Source organism: Haliotis rufescens, unplaced genomic scaffold (genome assembly GCF_023055435.1).
Source record: "Haliotis rufescens isolate VD_foot unplaced genomic scaffold, xgHalRufe1.0.p SCAF_3, whole genome shotgun sequence".
NCBI classification, from domain to species: Eukaryota; Metazoa; Mollusca; class Gastropoda; order Lepetellida; family Haliotidae; genus Haliotis; species Haliotis rufescens.
The window spans coordinates 38,557,594-38,576,468 of NW_025964001.1; the positions used below are offsets into that span (position 1 = coordinate 38,557,594).

Sequence of the window (18,875 nt, forward strand, 5' to 3'; positions counted from 1 at the left end):
GCCAGCAACAGTGACTGCAAGAAGCATCCCTGGCCTTCGACGATGATCTTCACAAACCGCACGTCGCCGCCTCAGATATGCAGGGAATGTCGCCAGAAGACCCGCCAGACGTCCCATTTTGACAGGAAACCACCGTCAAGCACGTCTACAGTGGTGCAGACAGTGTCTTTGCAGTGGGGACAAGTTCTATTCACTGACGAGTCTCGTTTTCACCTCAGCCACAGCGATGGACGGATTCGAGTACAACGACGTCGAGGTGAACGTTACGTCAATCATTGTGTCATGGAAGAAGATCGGTTCAGGGGCGGCAGCGTTATGGTATGGGATGGGATTACAGCAAGACAGAGGACCCGTTTCATAGTGGTATTGGGAAATCTCCATAGACAGCGCTACCGCGACGAGATCATCGGCCCTGTTGTTCCACCGTTTTTGCGTCGTCATGGCCCAGGCATTACCTTTCAACATAACAACGCCCGGCCTCATATTGCTCGGCTTGTTCAGGATTATCTTCAACAAAACAACGTGAATGCCATCTCCTGGCCGGCTCGCTCCCCTGATCTCTCACCAATCGAGCACATGTGGGATGAGATGGATCGGCGCCTTCGCCGTCAACCACGTGTTCCACAGACACTCCAGGAACTTCGAAACATGCTCCAGCAGATGTGGACAGATATCCCACGGGACTTTGTGCGACGCCTGGTCCATTCCATGAGACGAAGATGTATTGCTTGAATCGCAACCAGAGGTGGACACACACGCTATTGATTTGTAAATTGACATTTTGGTATGTTCTTGGGTTTTTTATGAAATCACGCATTTTCTGAAGTCAGGATGGCAAATTAAACCATTTGAACACTTACAGGAGTCTTTTATCTGTTGCAAACCGAAATTGTTTCATATTTGGTAAAAAACATAACTTTGCATTAAATCTTATTCAATGTCACAGGAACTTTTGTTGTTCAGAATAGTTCTACTCCCGGAAAAGGTGAATGGAAATTAATATTGATAGGAGTAACATATTGTTTTTAAAATGGATGGCCATTTATCAAGATATTAAAAAAATGGTATTTTAATTGATACTGTTACTGAACCTGTAAAAAACACTTTCTGAACAGTTTTTCTAAAGAATTGTGGCAAGTAAAGGCCCAGATCAGGAGACTAGGTTCGTTTTACCTACTTGATAAGAAAATTGTACCAATTGTAAATTTGTTATATGGTTGCGAAATCTGGGGCTATCAAAGAAGGGAAAGCATAGAAATTGCCCACCACAGGTTTTGTAATTTTTTGTTATATATTGGATATAGATAATCTAATGCTGTGGTCTATGGTGAATGCGGCAGAGTTCCTTTGTATACTACCTATTTTGTAAGATGTGTTAAATATTGGTTAAGACTGCTTCATATGAACTTATACAGATATCCACATAATTGTTGTCTTTTTTTATTAGCTTCTGTTAATAGGAAACGCCCCAATTGGGCCACACAAGTAAGAAATTTATTTATTCTCCTCCGGTTTTGGTATCGCATGGATTTCACAGGATGTTGGTGATCCAAGTTTGAAGAAAGTGTGTACAACTGTTCTTTGCAAGAATGACACGCATCCTTGGCCTCAAAGGGGCCCAGTCGTCTAAGGCGCCGCGATTCGCTGTGCAGAGTTGCGTCCCTTGGGCACGCCAGAAACCTATGATTGTGGGTTCGAATCCCGGTTCGCCCCGATTATGTTTCTAGGTTTGTCAGCACCATACCCGTGCTCGTGGGTTTCACCGAAGTGGTAAACGTCTGAGACCTGCATCACTTCGGGTTTTCCTCCCACATTAAGCTGACACGCCGCGATATAACTGGAATACTGTTAAAAGCGGCGTTAAACGCAACTCATTCACTCATATGTAACATAATACGTACTTGGCGAAAGGAACAGATTCTCCAGTCACTCACACAACACGACCAGTACCCCTCACTTGCACACTCGGTGCGGGGCATGCGGGACCATCAGAGATGGACGAGTATTGACGCCATACTTCATCACTAATTAACCTCTAAGTTTTGATGTCAACCCAAATGTAAAACAATGTAACAGGGAGCGGTATTAGTATAAGCCAGTTAGGCCTGAGGCCGTATTTATCAAACAACTTAAGTCATAAACAAAACTTAAGTCAGTTAAAAAAACTTAGTTTTCTTGTTTAGTGGAAAAACTTAAGTCATATTCAAAAGACTTTTTCATTTCAGTTGAATAAAAATATGTCTGAACGATGTTTTAAATAACGTTAAAACATTTTCGAGGAAAAACAACCATGTTTTGTTCAAGGTTTTTTGAAAGATATTCAGGAACTCTGTGCTCAACTGTGAGAAAAACTGTGAGTAGGCCCTGCAGGAAGCACGTGAAATGTGCCTTTCGCACGTGCACCTCGCACTTTGCCGATTGCGGTTATGAAACGCCGGGGCAAGTATACCAATCATTTTAGACCAACTCGAGCACATTTATCAAGCACCTAAATATTACTTGCCCATGTTGATGGGCCTATTATGAGCAAACGAAGCCTTGATCAAGAAAAGATTAATTTCTTTTATATATGTTCGTTTCGTTAAAGGAAAAGCTACAAAATCACAATTACTGTACAAATACCAGAATGCATTGAGTAACATTCTGTATAAAAATTGCAAAACACACATTTCGCAGTTCATAACCGGGTAAGCAATTCGTCCTGATGTTAGTAAATATTTAATTGTTAGTTGCCTTGGCAGAAGACTTCATTCGTTAGCCTTCAGTGCGGACTTCGCGGTTCGAATCCGGCTGGCGACAAACGGTTTTCATGAAATTGTTCTATCATCAAGATAAATGATAGGGGAAAAAAGAAATTCCGTCATTGCCAAGGGGTGTTTAACTAACAATTCAGTTAGTAAGACCACGGTCAAAGACAAAGGAGCCATGGCTTAACAATATTTAATGCAAACAAAGTGGAATACCCAGTTGGGCATAAACAAACTTCATGGAATAAAACCAAATAACACCAGATAATACCTACTTGGGTTGCCAGTCCAGTTCAATTTTGCGATGTCGCATTGGCCACAGTCTTTTTACCCATGAATTTTTATTGAAAGATGAGGATCCTCCGTTTTGTGTCGCTTGTGATGTGAAGATCACGGTCAAGCATATTTTCTTTGACTGTATAGAATTTTTTCTCTTCGGGATACCTGATATCATTCAACGTCTTCAAAGGATCTTTTTAATAATATCAATGCTCGTGTAATTCTATAAGAGAAACATAATTATTTGATAAATTTCGAATTTTGAATTGTGTCTTATTTGTGTGATGTTTTAATTGTTTTGGTTGGTTGGTTGGTTGTTTCTTTGTTTAACGCCGCACTCAGCAACATTCCAACTGTCGATAATCGAGTCTTGACCAGACCATCCAGGGATTGACATCATGAGCATCGATCCACTTAATTGGGATACGATGACATGTATCAACCAAGTCAGCGAGCCTGACCACCCGATCCCGTTAGTCGGCTCTTACGACAAGCATAGTTGCCTTTTACTGCAAGCAAGGGTTGCTGAAGACCTCTTCTACCGAGGATCTTCACGGGTGCCGCCCAAAAGAACAGAAAGTACATGGAGTATATTTGACAGTATAGTATCTTCGGTCAGTGTTGTTCATTCTTCTTACTGAAGGAAATGTTTTACTCTTATTTACTTAGGAACGTTTTCAAATTGTTATGGAATTTTGTGATAGACGGCTCTTTCAGTGGCACCAATCTGCTTTGTCACAGTCTCCGTGAAGCGCCAAGTGCAAAAACAAACATGTATGAAAGGAAAGAATTAAGTTAATGACCATACTGTCGGCACAGAGACATGTACAAAGTTGATCAAACAAAATCCGATATTAATGGTATTGCAGATGTCAATCATAGACAAAGAAGTGGCCATTAGATTGAAGTCTGTGTAACCCCGTATCTTGTGACGGCATATGTTTGCGCCGGCGACAATATATGCTAACGTTCACGGCACATATTGTCGGCATTCGTCGGAACAAAAACAAATGATAAAAAAACTTGGAGATAACGATGTTGTTTATGATGATGGTCATGTTGATTATAATGATCATCATTATTACATTCAAAGAAAACATGTTGGACTTGATTTTTATCCCACCGACGGGGGGATATATATATTCGTCAGTATGCCAATTTGTCTGTGGCATCTATCTCGAACGCTTTACAATTTAGCTTCACGAAACTCCATTCCCTTATTGATCACATAAAGCGCTGGTGTCTGTTGCTATTTGGAGATTTTCCAAAGTTGTATTTTGGAGAGTTCCATGGCAACTTTGAAAATTGACGAACAGTGTCATTTCTAAATGACCATGTGTATCTAAAACTATACAACCAAACATATCTCTTAAAATTACTTTAAAAAATTGTCTGCACTTGTTTTGCTGGTATTGATGCCTTTGAAATATTTAGCGTTTTTATAGTATTACTTTTTTAACCATTGCTGGGCGTGATCCAAAGTGTAGGCCTACATGACAACTTCATAACCTTGTGTGTCAGGTGATATACACACGCAGGGCATGTATATATGCCTTTGGATTCAGAGATGTATATTCCAAATGTTACTGTTTTTATTTGGAAACATAAGCATACAATAATATAGAGTAGAATGTTGTAGAAATTAAAATAAGTGAAACAGTATATATTTTAGTGTTTCATATGTACAGTAGATGAGGATATAAAAACAAGATTTCCCCACTATAAATATCTCTCCCCTAAATCTATTACATCATATATTGTGCAGAATAGTTTAATAAACATACTTAGCAAAATAGAAGTGGTGTTTAAATAAATGTCATATAGATAAACATATACAAAAGTACACACACATTACAAAGTTTTACAGATAAATATATACCATAACAGCAATCAATATATATCTAACTGGTTTTATAACTAGTGTACGAGGGATGGTCAGAAAGTTCTAAGCCTAACAAACAAAACCAATAATTGTGAAAATGTTTGAAATTGTATTTTGCAACATAATCTCCCTGTTTTCCACTACACTTCTCATATCAATAGTGATTTTTTTTCAATTTCAGTCAGTTAACAGTTTTTTCCCTCCGTACTCGCCAGCACACAAAGTCAGCGATCTAACCCTTCTTCTGGGAGCCGTGCCAACTTGTCAGAGGGGTCCACAAATTACAGTTCGTGATCTTCACTACCAGTCGTTTTAGTGGAAGCCTCGGTGGCTGAGTTGGTCAGATCGTTGACTTTTTGTGCTGGCGATTATGTGCCTCACTCTGGCAGTGTGGGTTCCAATCCTGAGCGTGAATCTGTACTTCGCTTTGAAAGTATTATCCAAAATATAACATTTGTTACATTTGACCTCTTTCTAAATGCCATTGTGTGTTCAAACTCAAACAATGTACTACACTGACTAGTTAACTTTGTTATGGCCCATAGATGAAAGTTAGTCAGGCTTATAACCTTATGACCAGCGCTAGTATCAGAGGTATGCTCCAACACTACCCATTTCATAAGACAAAACAATTGTGGTTTCTTGTCGCAGAATTATATGTTCAGTTCAATTTGTATTTAAAAAAAAAACAGTTATGAGATCATATCCATTCTTTTAGAAGTAACAATTTCATCTAATTACTGTAATCTGAAGGCCAATGAAAGTATAATGTACAGCTTCTTCCATAATGGTGTCCGCCTTAACAATATCCTGAGTCATTTAAAAATCAGTCATATCTATCTGCTTTCAAATCACTGCATCCCCGGCATATATCGTCGCCGGCGATAACATATGACGATTGGCGACAATACGTGCCGTGAACGTTGGCATATGTTGTCGTCAGCGACATAAAATTAATATACGCCAGGAGACAATATATGCCATAACACATCTGCTGACAATTGAAATGTTCTCCAATATAGAGATAGTTTTCACATTGCTGGTTCTTTATGCATCTGAATTGAATCTGGGAAGATTAGTGAAATAAAACACGAATATAAAGATAACATTTACCACAATGTCACGTCCTTACAAGTAACATTCTCAAACTTGAAGGAGCGCCTGTCTGATCTACATGGTGCAACAAGACATTACTGCGAGGGTATACGAAGATTATTAAGAGGGAACGCGAGTGTATAGAGAGGGAACGGTATAGATAATTTATTTTATCAATGAACTTCTGTTCTTATGTCCACTGTGTGGGTCAGGTATTTTGAGAAAAAAAGATTATTTAGTAATTTGAAGGAAATTGTAATAAAATAATGATAATTTTATGTCCATCTTATGAATTTAAGCTCTCTATCTGAGTGGTATTTAGGATAAAATATACATTCTGTCCATCACTAACCCCTCAATTCACAATTAGAAGATACCTTTAACTTAAGCAGGTGTCTGACAGAGAAATCTAGATTGAAAAGAAGAACATGTGTAGGATTGATATGTCATCCCTTTGAAAAAGGACGTATATCCGCAACTTTGTCCCGCTCGGGGATATCCACTAGTCCATTTGTCGTTGTTGTCCATGATGACGCCGTTAGTCCAGTAGAGTTGCCCGTCAGTGCTACTTCGGGTGATACCCACCAATAGCGAATTTGCAATGGACTTTCCTGAACTTCTCCTGTCTTTAACGAAAGAGAAAGAGCAATTTCACTCTCAAATGAACCCCTGTAGTTTATATTGATCAAGGCATAATGTAAATGCAAAAGATGGCAAGATGTGACAACCAGCCACGTTAACATAGACTTATGATAGCTCAAATCATTCACAAAGAAAGAAGTGAGTGAGTGAGTTTGGTTTAACGCCTCTTAAAACTCTATTTCAGGTGTCTAACGGCGTGTCAACTTGATGTTGGGGGAAAGGCAGAGGGGTAGTAGTGTGGTGCTGACAAAAATAGACACACAATCAAACCCACGATCATAGGTTTCTAAGGAATGACGCTTTTTCAACCATTCATCGACCTCAATCGACCATTCTTTAATCCAAAAAACGAAAATTTATAAAGTTTTGATTTTATTAGTGACCATTGAAACTAGATTGAAACAAACAAAATTAATTAAATCCGTTAATCAGGTACAGTAAGGTACGCTAAAGCTCTCAGATATCAATTCATGGAAACCTACCACATACTGTCTAGCAAGATACACGCTAGCCTACTCGAATAATACAATTTCTGACAAAACAGTAGCATTCCTGTATACTCACCATTTAGGAACTTCTTTACTGCGTCGAACCTTTCCTGTGTGTCCAGTGATGCCATATCACCTCCATTCTGTATGCATGTTGTGCGTGCGGCATTCCAGGATTTTGTGGTGCTATGGTATGTGTACGTGACTGGTCCCGTAACCGGAGCTGCCGTAGTTGTAGTGGTGGTGGTTGTGGTGGTAGGCGTTGTAGTTGTAGTTGTGGTGGTAGGTGTTGTAGTTGTAGTGGTGGTGATTGTGGTTGTTGCGGTAGATGTTGGAGTTGTAGTTGTGGTGGTAGGTGTTTTAGTTGTAGTTGTCGTGGTTGTAGTAGTGGGAAGTGTTGTAGTGGTGGTGGTTGTGGTGGTAGGCGTTGTAGTTGTAGTGGTGGTGGTTGTGGTGGTAGGTGTTGTTGTAGTGGTGGTGGTAGGTATTGTTGTTGTAGTGGTGGTGGTTGTGGTGTTAGGCGTTGAAGCAGCAGTTATTGGAGCAGCAGTTGTGGTTGGGGTTGTTTGATCTAAACAGAAATGTTTTTATTATAAACTTTTAAAAAAAAGTAGGGGATATTGGATTTACAAGATTTATGACACAGAAATTGTGAACCCAAAGAGGAAACAAATGACGGAAAGACATTAAGGGAACATTTGTAAATGTATTCCGCACCTTTGGTACTGCCGGTGAAGCACAGATTTTCCATACTAAAGGCAAAACCAAACCCAGGGTCAAACAGCAAAGTTGTCATGACATGAAAGCAAAGTCAATAACGGGTAACACCCCCCCCCCCCCCCCCCCCCTCTGTTAACGGCACAACTTGGGCTGCCAAGATGTTGTCCCGGTAGTACTGGCCTGTGACACGTCCGGCAACAACATGTAAGTTCGTTCTTCCAGCAGCAGTGATGCCTCCCCACACCATTACAGATCCACCACCAAATTGATCATGTCTAATGACGTTAACATCATGGAAACGTTCGTTTCGTCGACGCCACACCCTCCTACGCTTGTCCAGGAAGTCCACAGTGAACCTCGACTCATCTGAAAACATTACATTGTTCCAACGTCGATTTTCCCAGTGCTGACGATCCCGACACCAACGGCGTCTTCCCCTAATGTGATGATCTCTCAAACATGGAATGACACGAGGACGTCGGGCGTGTAAATGACCTCTGTGCAGTCGATTTCTGATCGTCTGGGCACTCACTCTCACACCAGGGTCTGCTTGTAGTCGAGCTCTAATCTGATTAGCCGTTATGACACGATTTCTCAAGGCTAAAGTACGGATAAATCGATCCTGTGCATGAGTTGTCGCCCTTGATCGACCCGAGCGTCGTCTATCGTTAACAGAATGTGTAGCACGATATTTGGCCCATAATCTGCTTATGACAGACTGTGAAACGTTCGTCGTCCGTGCCACAACGGTCTGTGTTGTGCCAACCTGTAGCATGCCAAGGGCACGTAACCTTTCATTTTGTGTAAGTCGGCGCATGTCAACCGTTTGGTAACTGAGTTCCAAAACAATTAAGCTGATGTTTCCACCTTCAAATTTCCTTCCACAGTGGGTATAACCTTCATATTCAAAGTCGTGCAAATCTGATGTTCAATCCCCATGATCATCACTAGCATCACGTGCAGATCCTGGGGTTGCCATTGTTGTGTTTGGGGGCCGAATTTCACTGGAAATGTTTCCTCTGTAAGGATCTATATTACTTTGTCTCGTAATCATTTGCATTTGTTACAAGTATGATCGCAAAATGAAATATCCCCTACTTTTTTTTAATGGTATATAATACTTCAGTGTAAAAGATTGAGTTTTCCGAAGTAAAGAAAAGTGATAATTCCATTGCAGTTAACATAACACTTGATATTTCACTGCAGTGAACATAACACTTGATATTTCACTGCAGTGAACATAACACTTGATATTTCACTGCAGTGAACATAACGCTTGATATTTAACTGCAGTGAGCATAACAATTTAACGAAGCTTTTTTCATACAAGAGTTACCTCCCCTTAAATTATCTCCCTTTGTGGTAAGTGTCATGTCATACACAAAGACTGAGTTTTCCGAAGTAAAGAAAAGTGATAATTCCATTGCAGTTAACATAACACTTGATATTTCACTGCAGTGAACATAACACTTGATATTTCACTGGAGTGAACATAACACTTGATATTTCACTGCAGTGAGCATAACAATTTGACGAAGCTATTGTCAGACAAGAGTTACCTCCCCTTAAATTGTCTCCCTTTGTCGTAATTGACATGTCATACCCAAAATGTTGACGTTCTTTTTACGTTAGGTCCACATTGACAAGGAAAAATAATGACCGACGGTCGTTTATGGAGTTAAAATCTTTTCTTGCCGTTTGTTATTCTCTCGAAAATGTTTCTTTAGAAACTGTATATTTCTCATTTCACTCGTCAATCGACACAGTTCGTTTCGCAAAGGGACATTTTTGTTACTTGACCAGCGTTTATTCTTTCGCTTCCAACAGCTATCGGTCTCCTAGTTTTCAAGAATATTTTTTGTAAAAGTTGATTTTGTATATAATCATACCTAAATGTATGATAAAGAATTTTCGCGACACTAAATATTTTTTGTTACTTTGTATATATTTTTAAGATTTTCCAAATATGAAAGTACTTTTTAAGTAGCAAATACAAGGGTTAGTGAACCGTCCCTGTGTTAGGTAGGTGTTCCTCAAAATGTTGTCAAATATGGACACACTTTATCTTAATGCCTATATTTAAATATGAAAGAGAAGAGACGGTTTCACTGGTCTCTTTTATTAGAAATTCTAGATCAGGTGGGTAAATCCGTGGAAGGGTTTTGGCTAAATTGCTACTTTGAACTGTATAAGATAATCGATATATCTGTATCGTCAGTTAAACATCTTGGCAAACGTCCCTGGTTGCCAATCCGAGCAAAAAGTCTGGCCCGTATGCATAGAGACACAAATCAGCAAGGAGTGGAACACAACTGTTGCCCATTGGGTTGCCTACTCTTTTCCTAAATGTCCAGTCCGCAGATTTTAAATAGTATTTCACAACGTGGTTCTAAGTAAACTTCAGATGCGATTTGCTTTCATTTTTGACAAATTGTCCTGAACAATTGAGAACAGAGATTGTTTCCACGTTTAGTGACAAATGCCCCATGGCCCAAGGAATTTTTCCCTTAATGCTGTCAATGCTACTGTCGAACCCAAACAAAATCCGAAATGTATTGACACCTCAGAAAAGAGGGCTTTTAGAGTTTTAAAATTCTATCTAACTTGTAAGATGGTTTGACGTTGGTCTATCAAAGAAAATTTTACAAAATTATGACACTTAACATTTCAAGCACAAAATCAAAGATTAATCAAGGAAAGACGAATGTGGTCTTTTGTTAATGATAATTATAAGGACCTATTCTGACTGGATATTCAGAAACTCATCAAATGATTAAGGATGTCAGATCAAAAGCTGGCGATGATCTGCATATATTTTGATTTTTTGTACATCACATTGACCGATAGACGAAAATCTGTTGATCACATTTCACAATGGTTCATGTTCCTTCAGGGGAGATGCATGAGCGTCACTGTCACACACCTGAGCATACTGAAACAAACCTGGAAAGTCCTGCCAGACTAATAACACATTATTTCATTGTTGTGAACCCTGAAAAAGTACATAAGGTAGGATATTTCCATGTTCCTTTCTCCAACAGAACAGAACTGCAAGAATTGTCAATGTACGTATATGTGCCCTATTCCTTTTCAAAAGATAATATTTTCTTATAAATATATGGCTAACTCACCAGCTTCAGTGCCACCCTTGGTCTTGTGATTAAACAAACAAATATCTCATGTACTGTTACAAGAAATTAATGTACCGTATTCATATGACAATTATATTTCATAATTGTTTTGTTTTGAAACAAATCACTTCATACACAAGAAAAATGTCCACATGACTTGTGTGTGTATGTGTTCATAAGAATCTTATCTATTTCTTTTTTTTAATGGAATACTAAACTTAAATAATGACATCAAATAGTTACTTATTCACATAAGTGATGTTCAGGCACAAGATAATAATTGTTAAATATAATATGTTTAAATTAAAGGTAATAATTGATGTTTCATCAGTTACACTGTGCTGATTCATTGACCAAGATTTAGTGTCAATACACATAATTATTGTGGAATAAAATAGCTACTAAATGTAAAAATATAACTTAATATTTAAGAAGATGTGAACAGCTGTAAATAATTAAACATGAACAAATCTATCATCAATACGCAATCATGGCGGTCTCAAGATTGATGGAATAAATTTTAAAATGCTCCGTGAAATTGTTCTAAATCCTGCTAGAATCGATAAATGTATTATAAAGGGGAAAATCTTTTAAAAAAAACATCCCACTTTAATTAGAAACAAACACTAAATATAAGTATGTAGTATATTTGTTGATATATACATCACGCACTTCCTTATATCCTATCATATTCTCCATCGCATAAATGCTATTTTGAAACGCGTTTTGTCACGCCTATTTTCGCGCACCTGTTGTGGAGGGTGATCATTGCAGACCGACGATATCTATAGACGTTTATTTGTTGTTTAACGCCGCACTCAGCAATGTTCCGGCTATATGACGGCGGTCTGTGAATAATCGAGTCTGGGCCAGACAATCCAGTGATTGATATCATTAGCATCGATCCACGCAATTGGGATCGATGACATGCATCAACCAAGTCAGCGAGCCTGACCACCCGATCCCGTTAGTCGCCTCTTACGACAAGCATAGTCGCCTTTAAGGGTAAGCATGGGTTGCTGGAGACCTATTCTATCCCGGATCTTCACGGGTCATATTGCTAGGGACACAATTATTATAGTGAAAACAAAATCATCACCGTGTACATCGCAGATTCATGAATCATATCCGTTGATATTCAACGTAACATCGAATGGTGATGCTTATATATCAGCAAAAGTTCAAATAAAAGATACCGAGAAACTTGCATGTAGCATGTTGATTCTTCGTCTACCATTTCCAGGTCACGGGAGCATGCAAGGTCAAACGGATTAAAATATACGCCAATTATAACTCGATAATCACTTTGTTATTCATACAAGTGGTGATTTCTGATAATATGTGTTGATTTGTATTTATTGTGTATGCAACAGGCGTAATATTTCAAAATGAACTGTAATTGTTTTGTAACGAAAGATTATCAGCAGACTACCCCTTTCAGTGACATCACACCCGATGACCTTTGCATTTACTGAAATATTGCTGTAAGAATTCAGGGTCTTTATTTTCGTTTTTCTCTCGTCAAATAAAACGGAAAATGACAAATGAAACATTCTTGGATTGAGAAGATCGTCAACTTTCGCCAAGGCATATATATGAAGGCAATGTAAACTTTGTTGATATTAAAATAGCAATAAGTTAGGCCGAAGTCCGGGGAAACGCGCCATTTTTGAATTTCGAACGTGACACGGTGTCATTAATTGTTTCCTGCAAATTTTATAACGGGACACGTTAGATTAACCCGAATGTTCGTATATCTGCAACTGACATGATGATCACGAAAATTGAAGTTTTTTTCTTTTTCACGTTTGGATAATATATTTACTGAAATGGTTCATAATTTACCATCGCGCTGTTATTTACCAATACAAAACATCGAATTTATACTCAATTAAAATTAAGATATCGGAGATATGATTATTAAAATAATTTTGCACAAATTTAGAAAGGTTCCTTACACCTTCAATAACGTAAGGCAGGCAAGTTCCCGAAAATTTACAAATTTTGTGTTTGCTTTGGTCTTAACCTTGGTATGAATGAAAACATCAGGAATTGTTTACTTGGTAATGTGTAGTTATCTATCAGGAATAAATGTGCAAGATATTTCTTCAATTGGCCCTTTAATGAAGCACTGACTGTTAGAAATTGTCCACCCTCTTTACAGTGCCTTAAGCTAAACCAATTCAGTATGCTAAAGCTTAAGAATGAAGTTGTTTCATTTTAATGTTCTTGAGTTATGGGACCCAACATATTTGTTTGGCTGTTCCTTCAAAGGAATGGCTCAAACGGGACCACTTAGATGGGATGTTTTTAAAAACAACATCTGTCCTCGAAAATGTTTGAAATATTTTTTTGGCCTCACAGTTTTTGTATTTGTAGAAAGAAGGTACACAGCCGGAGCCGTACAGCGGAATCTGCTTAGGGCAGGGATTTCTTATGATTATGGAAAGGTGTTTGTTGCTTTTATTTATTGCCGTGCTGATTGAAGAAGCGTACTCAAACAAATTTCCAAGCCTCAAATAGTATCAAATGGTAGCCTCTTAAAGATTTGTTATGCCATGATGACAAGAAGGTATGCACGTGTATATCTATGGAAACGTGTAATGATAAAATATGTTTGTGATTTGTTATATGCACTATGATCTCCATGTCGGAGACAAGGTAGACTATTTTTTCTCTTTAACCATACTTACTGGCATGTACTGACGAACTTGTATTAGTAAGTATTTAAGTTAATTTTAATGTGTATCATGTAACCTGGAGCTTTTCTTATTAGAGAAGGGATAGTGGGGTAGCCGAGTGGTTAAAGCCTTCGTTCATCCCGCCGAAGACCTGTGTTCGATTCCCCACATGGGTATAATGTGTGAAGCCCATTTCTGGTGTCCCCCGCCGTGATATTGTTGGAATATTGCTACAAGCGGCGTAAAAAAGATACACACACATATTAGCGATCATCTATTTCGTCATAGACTTATTAAAAGTGCATGATATCATGTGGTTATGATAAATAATGGCATTTGGACATTCAACCGAATAAGTTTTCTTTTGGACCGCTTTGAATTTTACACACTTATTTCAGTAGATGTGTGCACAGCGACACATGGACGCAAACAGCCGCCGGCATTTCACCAGGGTCTTGTGTGTATCACAATAACTCAAGACCCACAAGACATCCTGCCTCCGTCCCAGCAGAGTATCCGGATGTATGGTCACCATGTCAATAATGCCTGCCTTAAATATGCAAAGTATTGATCGTCTGCACCAAATGTCTCGATGTTGCTGACTCGTAGATGGTTGATTGTAAGTGGTGAACGGTATGTCGTGTTGTAGGTAGTTACATACATTGTTGGTTGTAGGTAGTGAATGGTTTGGTGTATTGTTGGTAGTTACTTACATTGTTGGTTGTTGGTGGTGAATGGTATGGTGTATTTGTGAAATTTGTTTATTTGTTTGTTTGTTGTTTAACGCCGCACTCAGCAATGTTTAAGCTATATGACGGAAGTCTGTAAATAATCGAGTCTGTACCAGGTGGTGAACGGTATGGTGCAGATCAACATGAATACGCTACAGTAAAGTGACTCCGAGCCGACCAGTCTTAGTTCTAACCCCTAGAACCCAGTGCCATTTATAATACACGTTTAATTTTTCTTCCCAACGCAAAGACTTTACACATGAACACATAACACCGATATTATGGTGGTAACAAATCTTGTCCCTTTATTTACACTTTCAAGACTGAATAAATTCATTTCGGCGCGAAATCGCGTGTGGCCTCATCCCCAGATCATACCCACTCGCCAAAATATTTAACTGATGACCAGGTAAACTGTATTGTCGCCTGAAACGAGTCGTCAGCATATATCCATAAGTATTAAATATTTATCATTTAACTAAAGCATTTATCCATGACATAAGCTTATGACATAAAAACATGTATGCCATACCCCAATTACATAAGTATGCAAATTAGATAACCGGAAGTGGGACTTTTGTCGCCGGTGCACGTGAGTAGGTGTTTACAAACAACATGGATACCTTTGATGTTGGAGACATTATTTCAATTATTCTGCAAAAGTCTGTTCAAGTATTTTGTTTAAAATAATCCGAGGAACTTTTTTCTCAGCGAAGGAATATGTCATAAAGGAGTTAAGAGGTTGTTTATTTTGGTTTACACGGCTATGGAAAACATGTATCACTACGCACGATCTATACGTAAGATTTCGACAAGTTGCTGATGTTAATGTTTAATGCAATTATTCCTTAATTGGGAAGCAAAAATGTGAAAATGATAAATAGAATTCATCACTCGTGTTTTTTAATATGGGAAATATCAACCTCGTCCGTTAATCGGTATTTGCCTCGCCAAAGGCTCGGCAAATACCGATTAACTAAGACTCGGTTGATATTTCGCATATTAAAAAACACTCGTGATGAATCCTCTATATATGTACTCTCTATTTCCCTTTTTAAGAAACAAACTTCTCGTGGTCGTTGTTTATGGTACAATACAACACTGCAGGGAGAATAAAATCCTGACAAAATCCTGAATATTTTCACGCTTCCTCACTTCGGGATTCAGATCCTTTGTACGAGGAACTTCTTTTTTTTAAATATCATTTAAGGATTGACTTTGTATTTTGTTCGGTTTATTGAGGTATGAAACTTCAATGTCAATCAAGGCAATAGACGAGAAGCACAGCAACAGACTAACGAACCGGAACAAACATAAGTACGGGAGAAGGCGGTATTTTTCAAATGACATGGTCAGTTACCGCCAGATTCAAACATTAGTTCTGAAGAGGTCATTTTGCGGCAATGTCGTATTGGCCACTCGAGATATACCCATGAGTATTTGTTAACAGGCGAGGATCCTCCGTTTTGTATCCCTTGTGATGAAAGAATCACAGTCAAGCATGTTTTGCTTGATTGTATTGATTTTTTCATCACAAGGGATAAATATTATAGTGTAAAAACAGCCAAGGATCTTGTCAATTCTCATTTAATATTGTGCTTTTTAAAAAAAGAAATGGACTTAATTCATAAATTTTGATGTACATAATGTGATATTTTATAAATCGGTAGTGCTTATTGATATAACTTTGACTGTTAGTGGCTGTACCCTCGAGGGGGGTTGAAGTAGTGTAAAATTATTGTCCCCCTAAGTCACACATCATTCGATGTATTTATATGCATGCCAGAATTTTAATACGTAGAATTTTCCTCATTTTGATATTCGGCTTAACTGGTAAAATATCGCCAGTGACTGAAGGGGTGATTTAAATCCAGCCAGGGTCCATGCAGGAAGCAAAGGCACTGTAAGCCCCCATGGTTCCTGGTATGGTGATCTCCCTTTAGTTACTGACGATCCCTAGCCCATTTTTATATTGTGTTGTTCACTAATACTTATGACTTTTATATATTCTCAACTAGTTTTAAATCGACTGTGATATTCTAGTAATTGTACTGTCCATCGTTGACAGCTTTTTATATTGTCTAAATATGTGTATTATTAACTCACTCACTCTCGTCACGATATGGCTGAAATACTGCTGAACTGACGTTAAATCTTAACTCACTCACTCACTCACTCAAACATTAGTTCCATGAGAACGGGAAGACACAGTTGGATATGTGCGGGTAAGAAATGAAACCCGAAGACATGAAATATAAGTCTGTCATATTGGGATTCCCAGACATTCCGCTGTAATAAAAGTAGTCCGCTTCGGTTGGCGTGGCTTATTTTTTCACATTTATTGGGAAAAAAACACATTCCGGCGCAGTGGTGACTTAGGTGGTCGCATGGAACTCTGGGTAGGAGAGTGGGAAATTAATGCAATAACACGTGACAACTTCCGCTAATCAGAATGCAGGATTTACAATGAACACAACGAAAATTTGATTATTTGAAAATGATTCGGCTTCGGGGTCTTTTGATACCAGTTTCTTCCTCTGCCGACATGAATCCCACATAAGAAAACCTTCATTGTCTATAATGTCCTGTGTCTATCGGTAAGAAGTTAACTTACATGACGTATCACAGGTTTGGAGACGTGACGTCATCTGAAGCATGACGTCATATATCAGTTGAACTGATTGTTCAAGCTCGGATAAGACATCATTGCAAACATGACGTCATGTAACAATGAGAATCTGTCACTCATCTGAGAAGACGCCACGGATTTGGGTGCCGCCATAGATCTACATTTATTTCACAGATGCCATACTCAAGCTCCTCGCAGCGATAGCCCGTTCGCGGAGCTCTCTATACTATCGCTGCCACCAGTCAAAACTCCCCACTGTGATAGGTGGCCACAACCATGTTTGGCCCTCACTCTATGAAGGTTCATACTCCAATGAACTCACACAAAGTGAAAGTCAATTCTTATAACTTTGTATCACAATTTCTTACCTCAAAGGATGTAGGCGAAGATCTAAACATAAGTTTAGCTAGTACGTGTGACTTCATGTTTACATACAACAACCAGGTCTATCGCGGAATAAATTAGTGCCTCAAAAAGAGAGGTGACATGAGCGTATGGATGCACAACTTGCTCTTCAGAAACATCTTACGCAACACATGTGTTCAAATGATATCACCATTAGATGAGAAAGGTCTGAGAAGAACGACCTCAGTAAGTCAGTCATAATGACAGCGCGTCGTAATACATTTACATCAAGTACAAGACGTCAAAATGGCCGACACGATAAACGTGACGGGAGACATTTCCAATGTTGTCAATGAACCTGTGGCGGTTACATGTGTTAGGCACATCAACTGGCCGATCTTTGAAAGGTGATTAAAGATGCGTCAAACCGACACTAAGGTAAACTCATAGTGTGCCGGAGACGGTCACTGTCAGCCTAGCCACGAATCGAGTCAATCCTACGATAGTTTAGATGGGCATTTCTTCCTTTGTTCATTAGGATACACCGTAGCGAGGATATTCGTGAACATTCATGCAGTCAAACTCTCTGACGTTTCTAAATGTATACTGAAACGCTGAGACCAAGATTAAAGGTTCTAAATGATCAGAAAGAACGCTCATGTATGTTTTTTGTGCTTGGGAATTCCAAGGGGTTTCCCCAGGACTGTGGAAGTAGTCCGTCAGTGTTTACGTCATTTAAAGAACACGGTCTCGTGAAAAACGTATGAACGTCAAACTGCGTCGTTCATACACTTATAAGAACGTCAATTTCGCGATCACGTGACCGATCTCTCGTCCAATGGAAAAGCCATATATCGTGTGAACGTCAAATTAAAAATATAAACAAGTGACGACTGTCGTGACGCCGAATACACTTACCCCTGCTAAAATACTTCCTTTGTCAATTTGAATTTCTAGTTCATTAAGTCTATCATGTCATTGATATAGTAAGAATGTAAGGGAGAAGTTGGTCGATTTCCCGTTAGTTCGAACCAATCTGAAACAACAAATTCATCTGAAAAAATGGTCCGTCGTAAATCTTTTAAAAATGAACTATGATGGCATTCCCAAAGACATAAACAAAAGAATGAACGTTACTAAGTATGGGGTTAGAGGGCAAATTTCAAGATTCTTATAATGGCCGCGCCCACACTGGTGGCAGCGATGCTACCGAGAGTGTAACGAAGGTGCACGCGCTGGGAAGGAGTTCGATGCCATACTTTGACTCGTTGACTCGTCGATCAAAATAGCAATCCTCTAACGGTGACCTGTCAAACCTTTCCATACCTTTTTTCAGCAATATTCCCAGTCATGCGCTTATGGTTATTTTAAATATTAGAATATATTATCTGGTAAAATACTAGTTTCAAGAACATGAATTTAAAACAAAATAATACTAATGAACATTTTTTTTAAATAATACTTTTAAAATATTTTTGATTGACCCAGTATTTTTTACGTAAAAT

At 38.7% G+C, this 18,875-nt stretch overlaps 1 protein-coding gene across 1 annotated transcript; it reads right to left on the reverse strand.

Moving 5' to 3' along the window:
- Positions 1 to 4,727: 4,727 nt before the first annotated feature.
- On the reverse strand, positions 4,728 to 8,229 carry LOC124120279 (cell wall protein DAN4-like). The gene is made up of 3 exons (XM_046483069.2): positions 8,184 to 8,229; positions 7,210 to 7,704; positions 4,728 to 6,629 (listed from the first exon to the last, which is right to left on the reverse strand). The coding sequence occupies exons 1-3, from the start codon at positions 8,227 to 8,229 to the stop codon at positions 6,388 to 6,390; spliced, it is 783 nt and encodes a 260-aa protein (XP_046339025.2). The 3' UTR covers positions 4,728 to 6,387.
- Positions 8,230 to 18,875: the final 10,646 nt, after the last annotated feature.

Coding starts and splice junctions, on each gene's coding strand:
- LOC124120279 (XM_046483069.2), bottom strand. CDS start 8,229: ATGTTTTCAGATGAGTCGAGGTTCACTGTGGACTTCCTGGACAAGC. Junction 7,705..8,183: donor TGTGGACTTCCTGGACAAGC/GTAGGAGGGTGT, acceptor ATTTCTGTTTAG/ATCAAACAACCCCAACCACA. Junction 6,630..7,209: donor AGTAAAGAAGTTCCTAAATG/GTGAGTATACAG, acceptor CTTTCGTTAAAG/ACAGGAGAAGTTCAGGAAAG.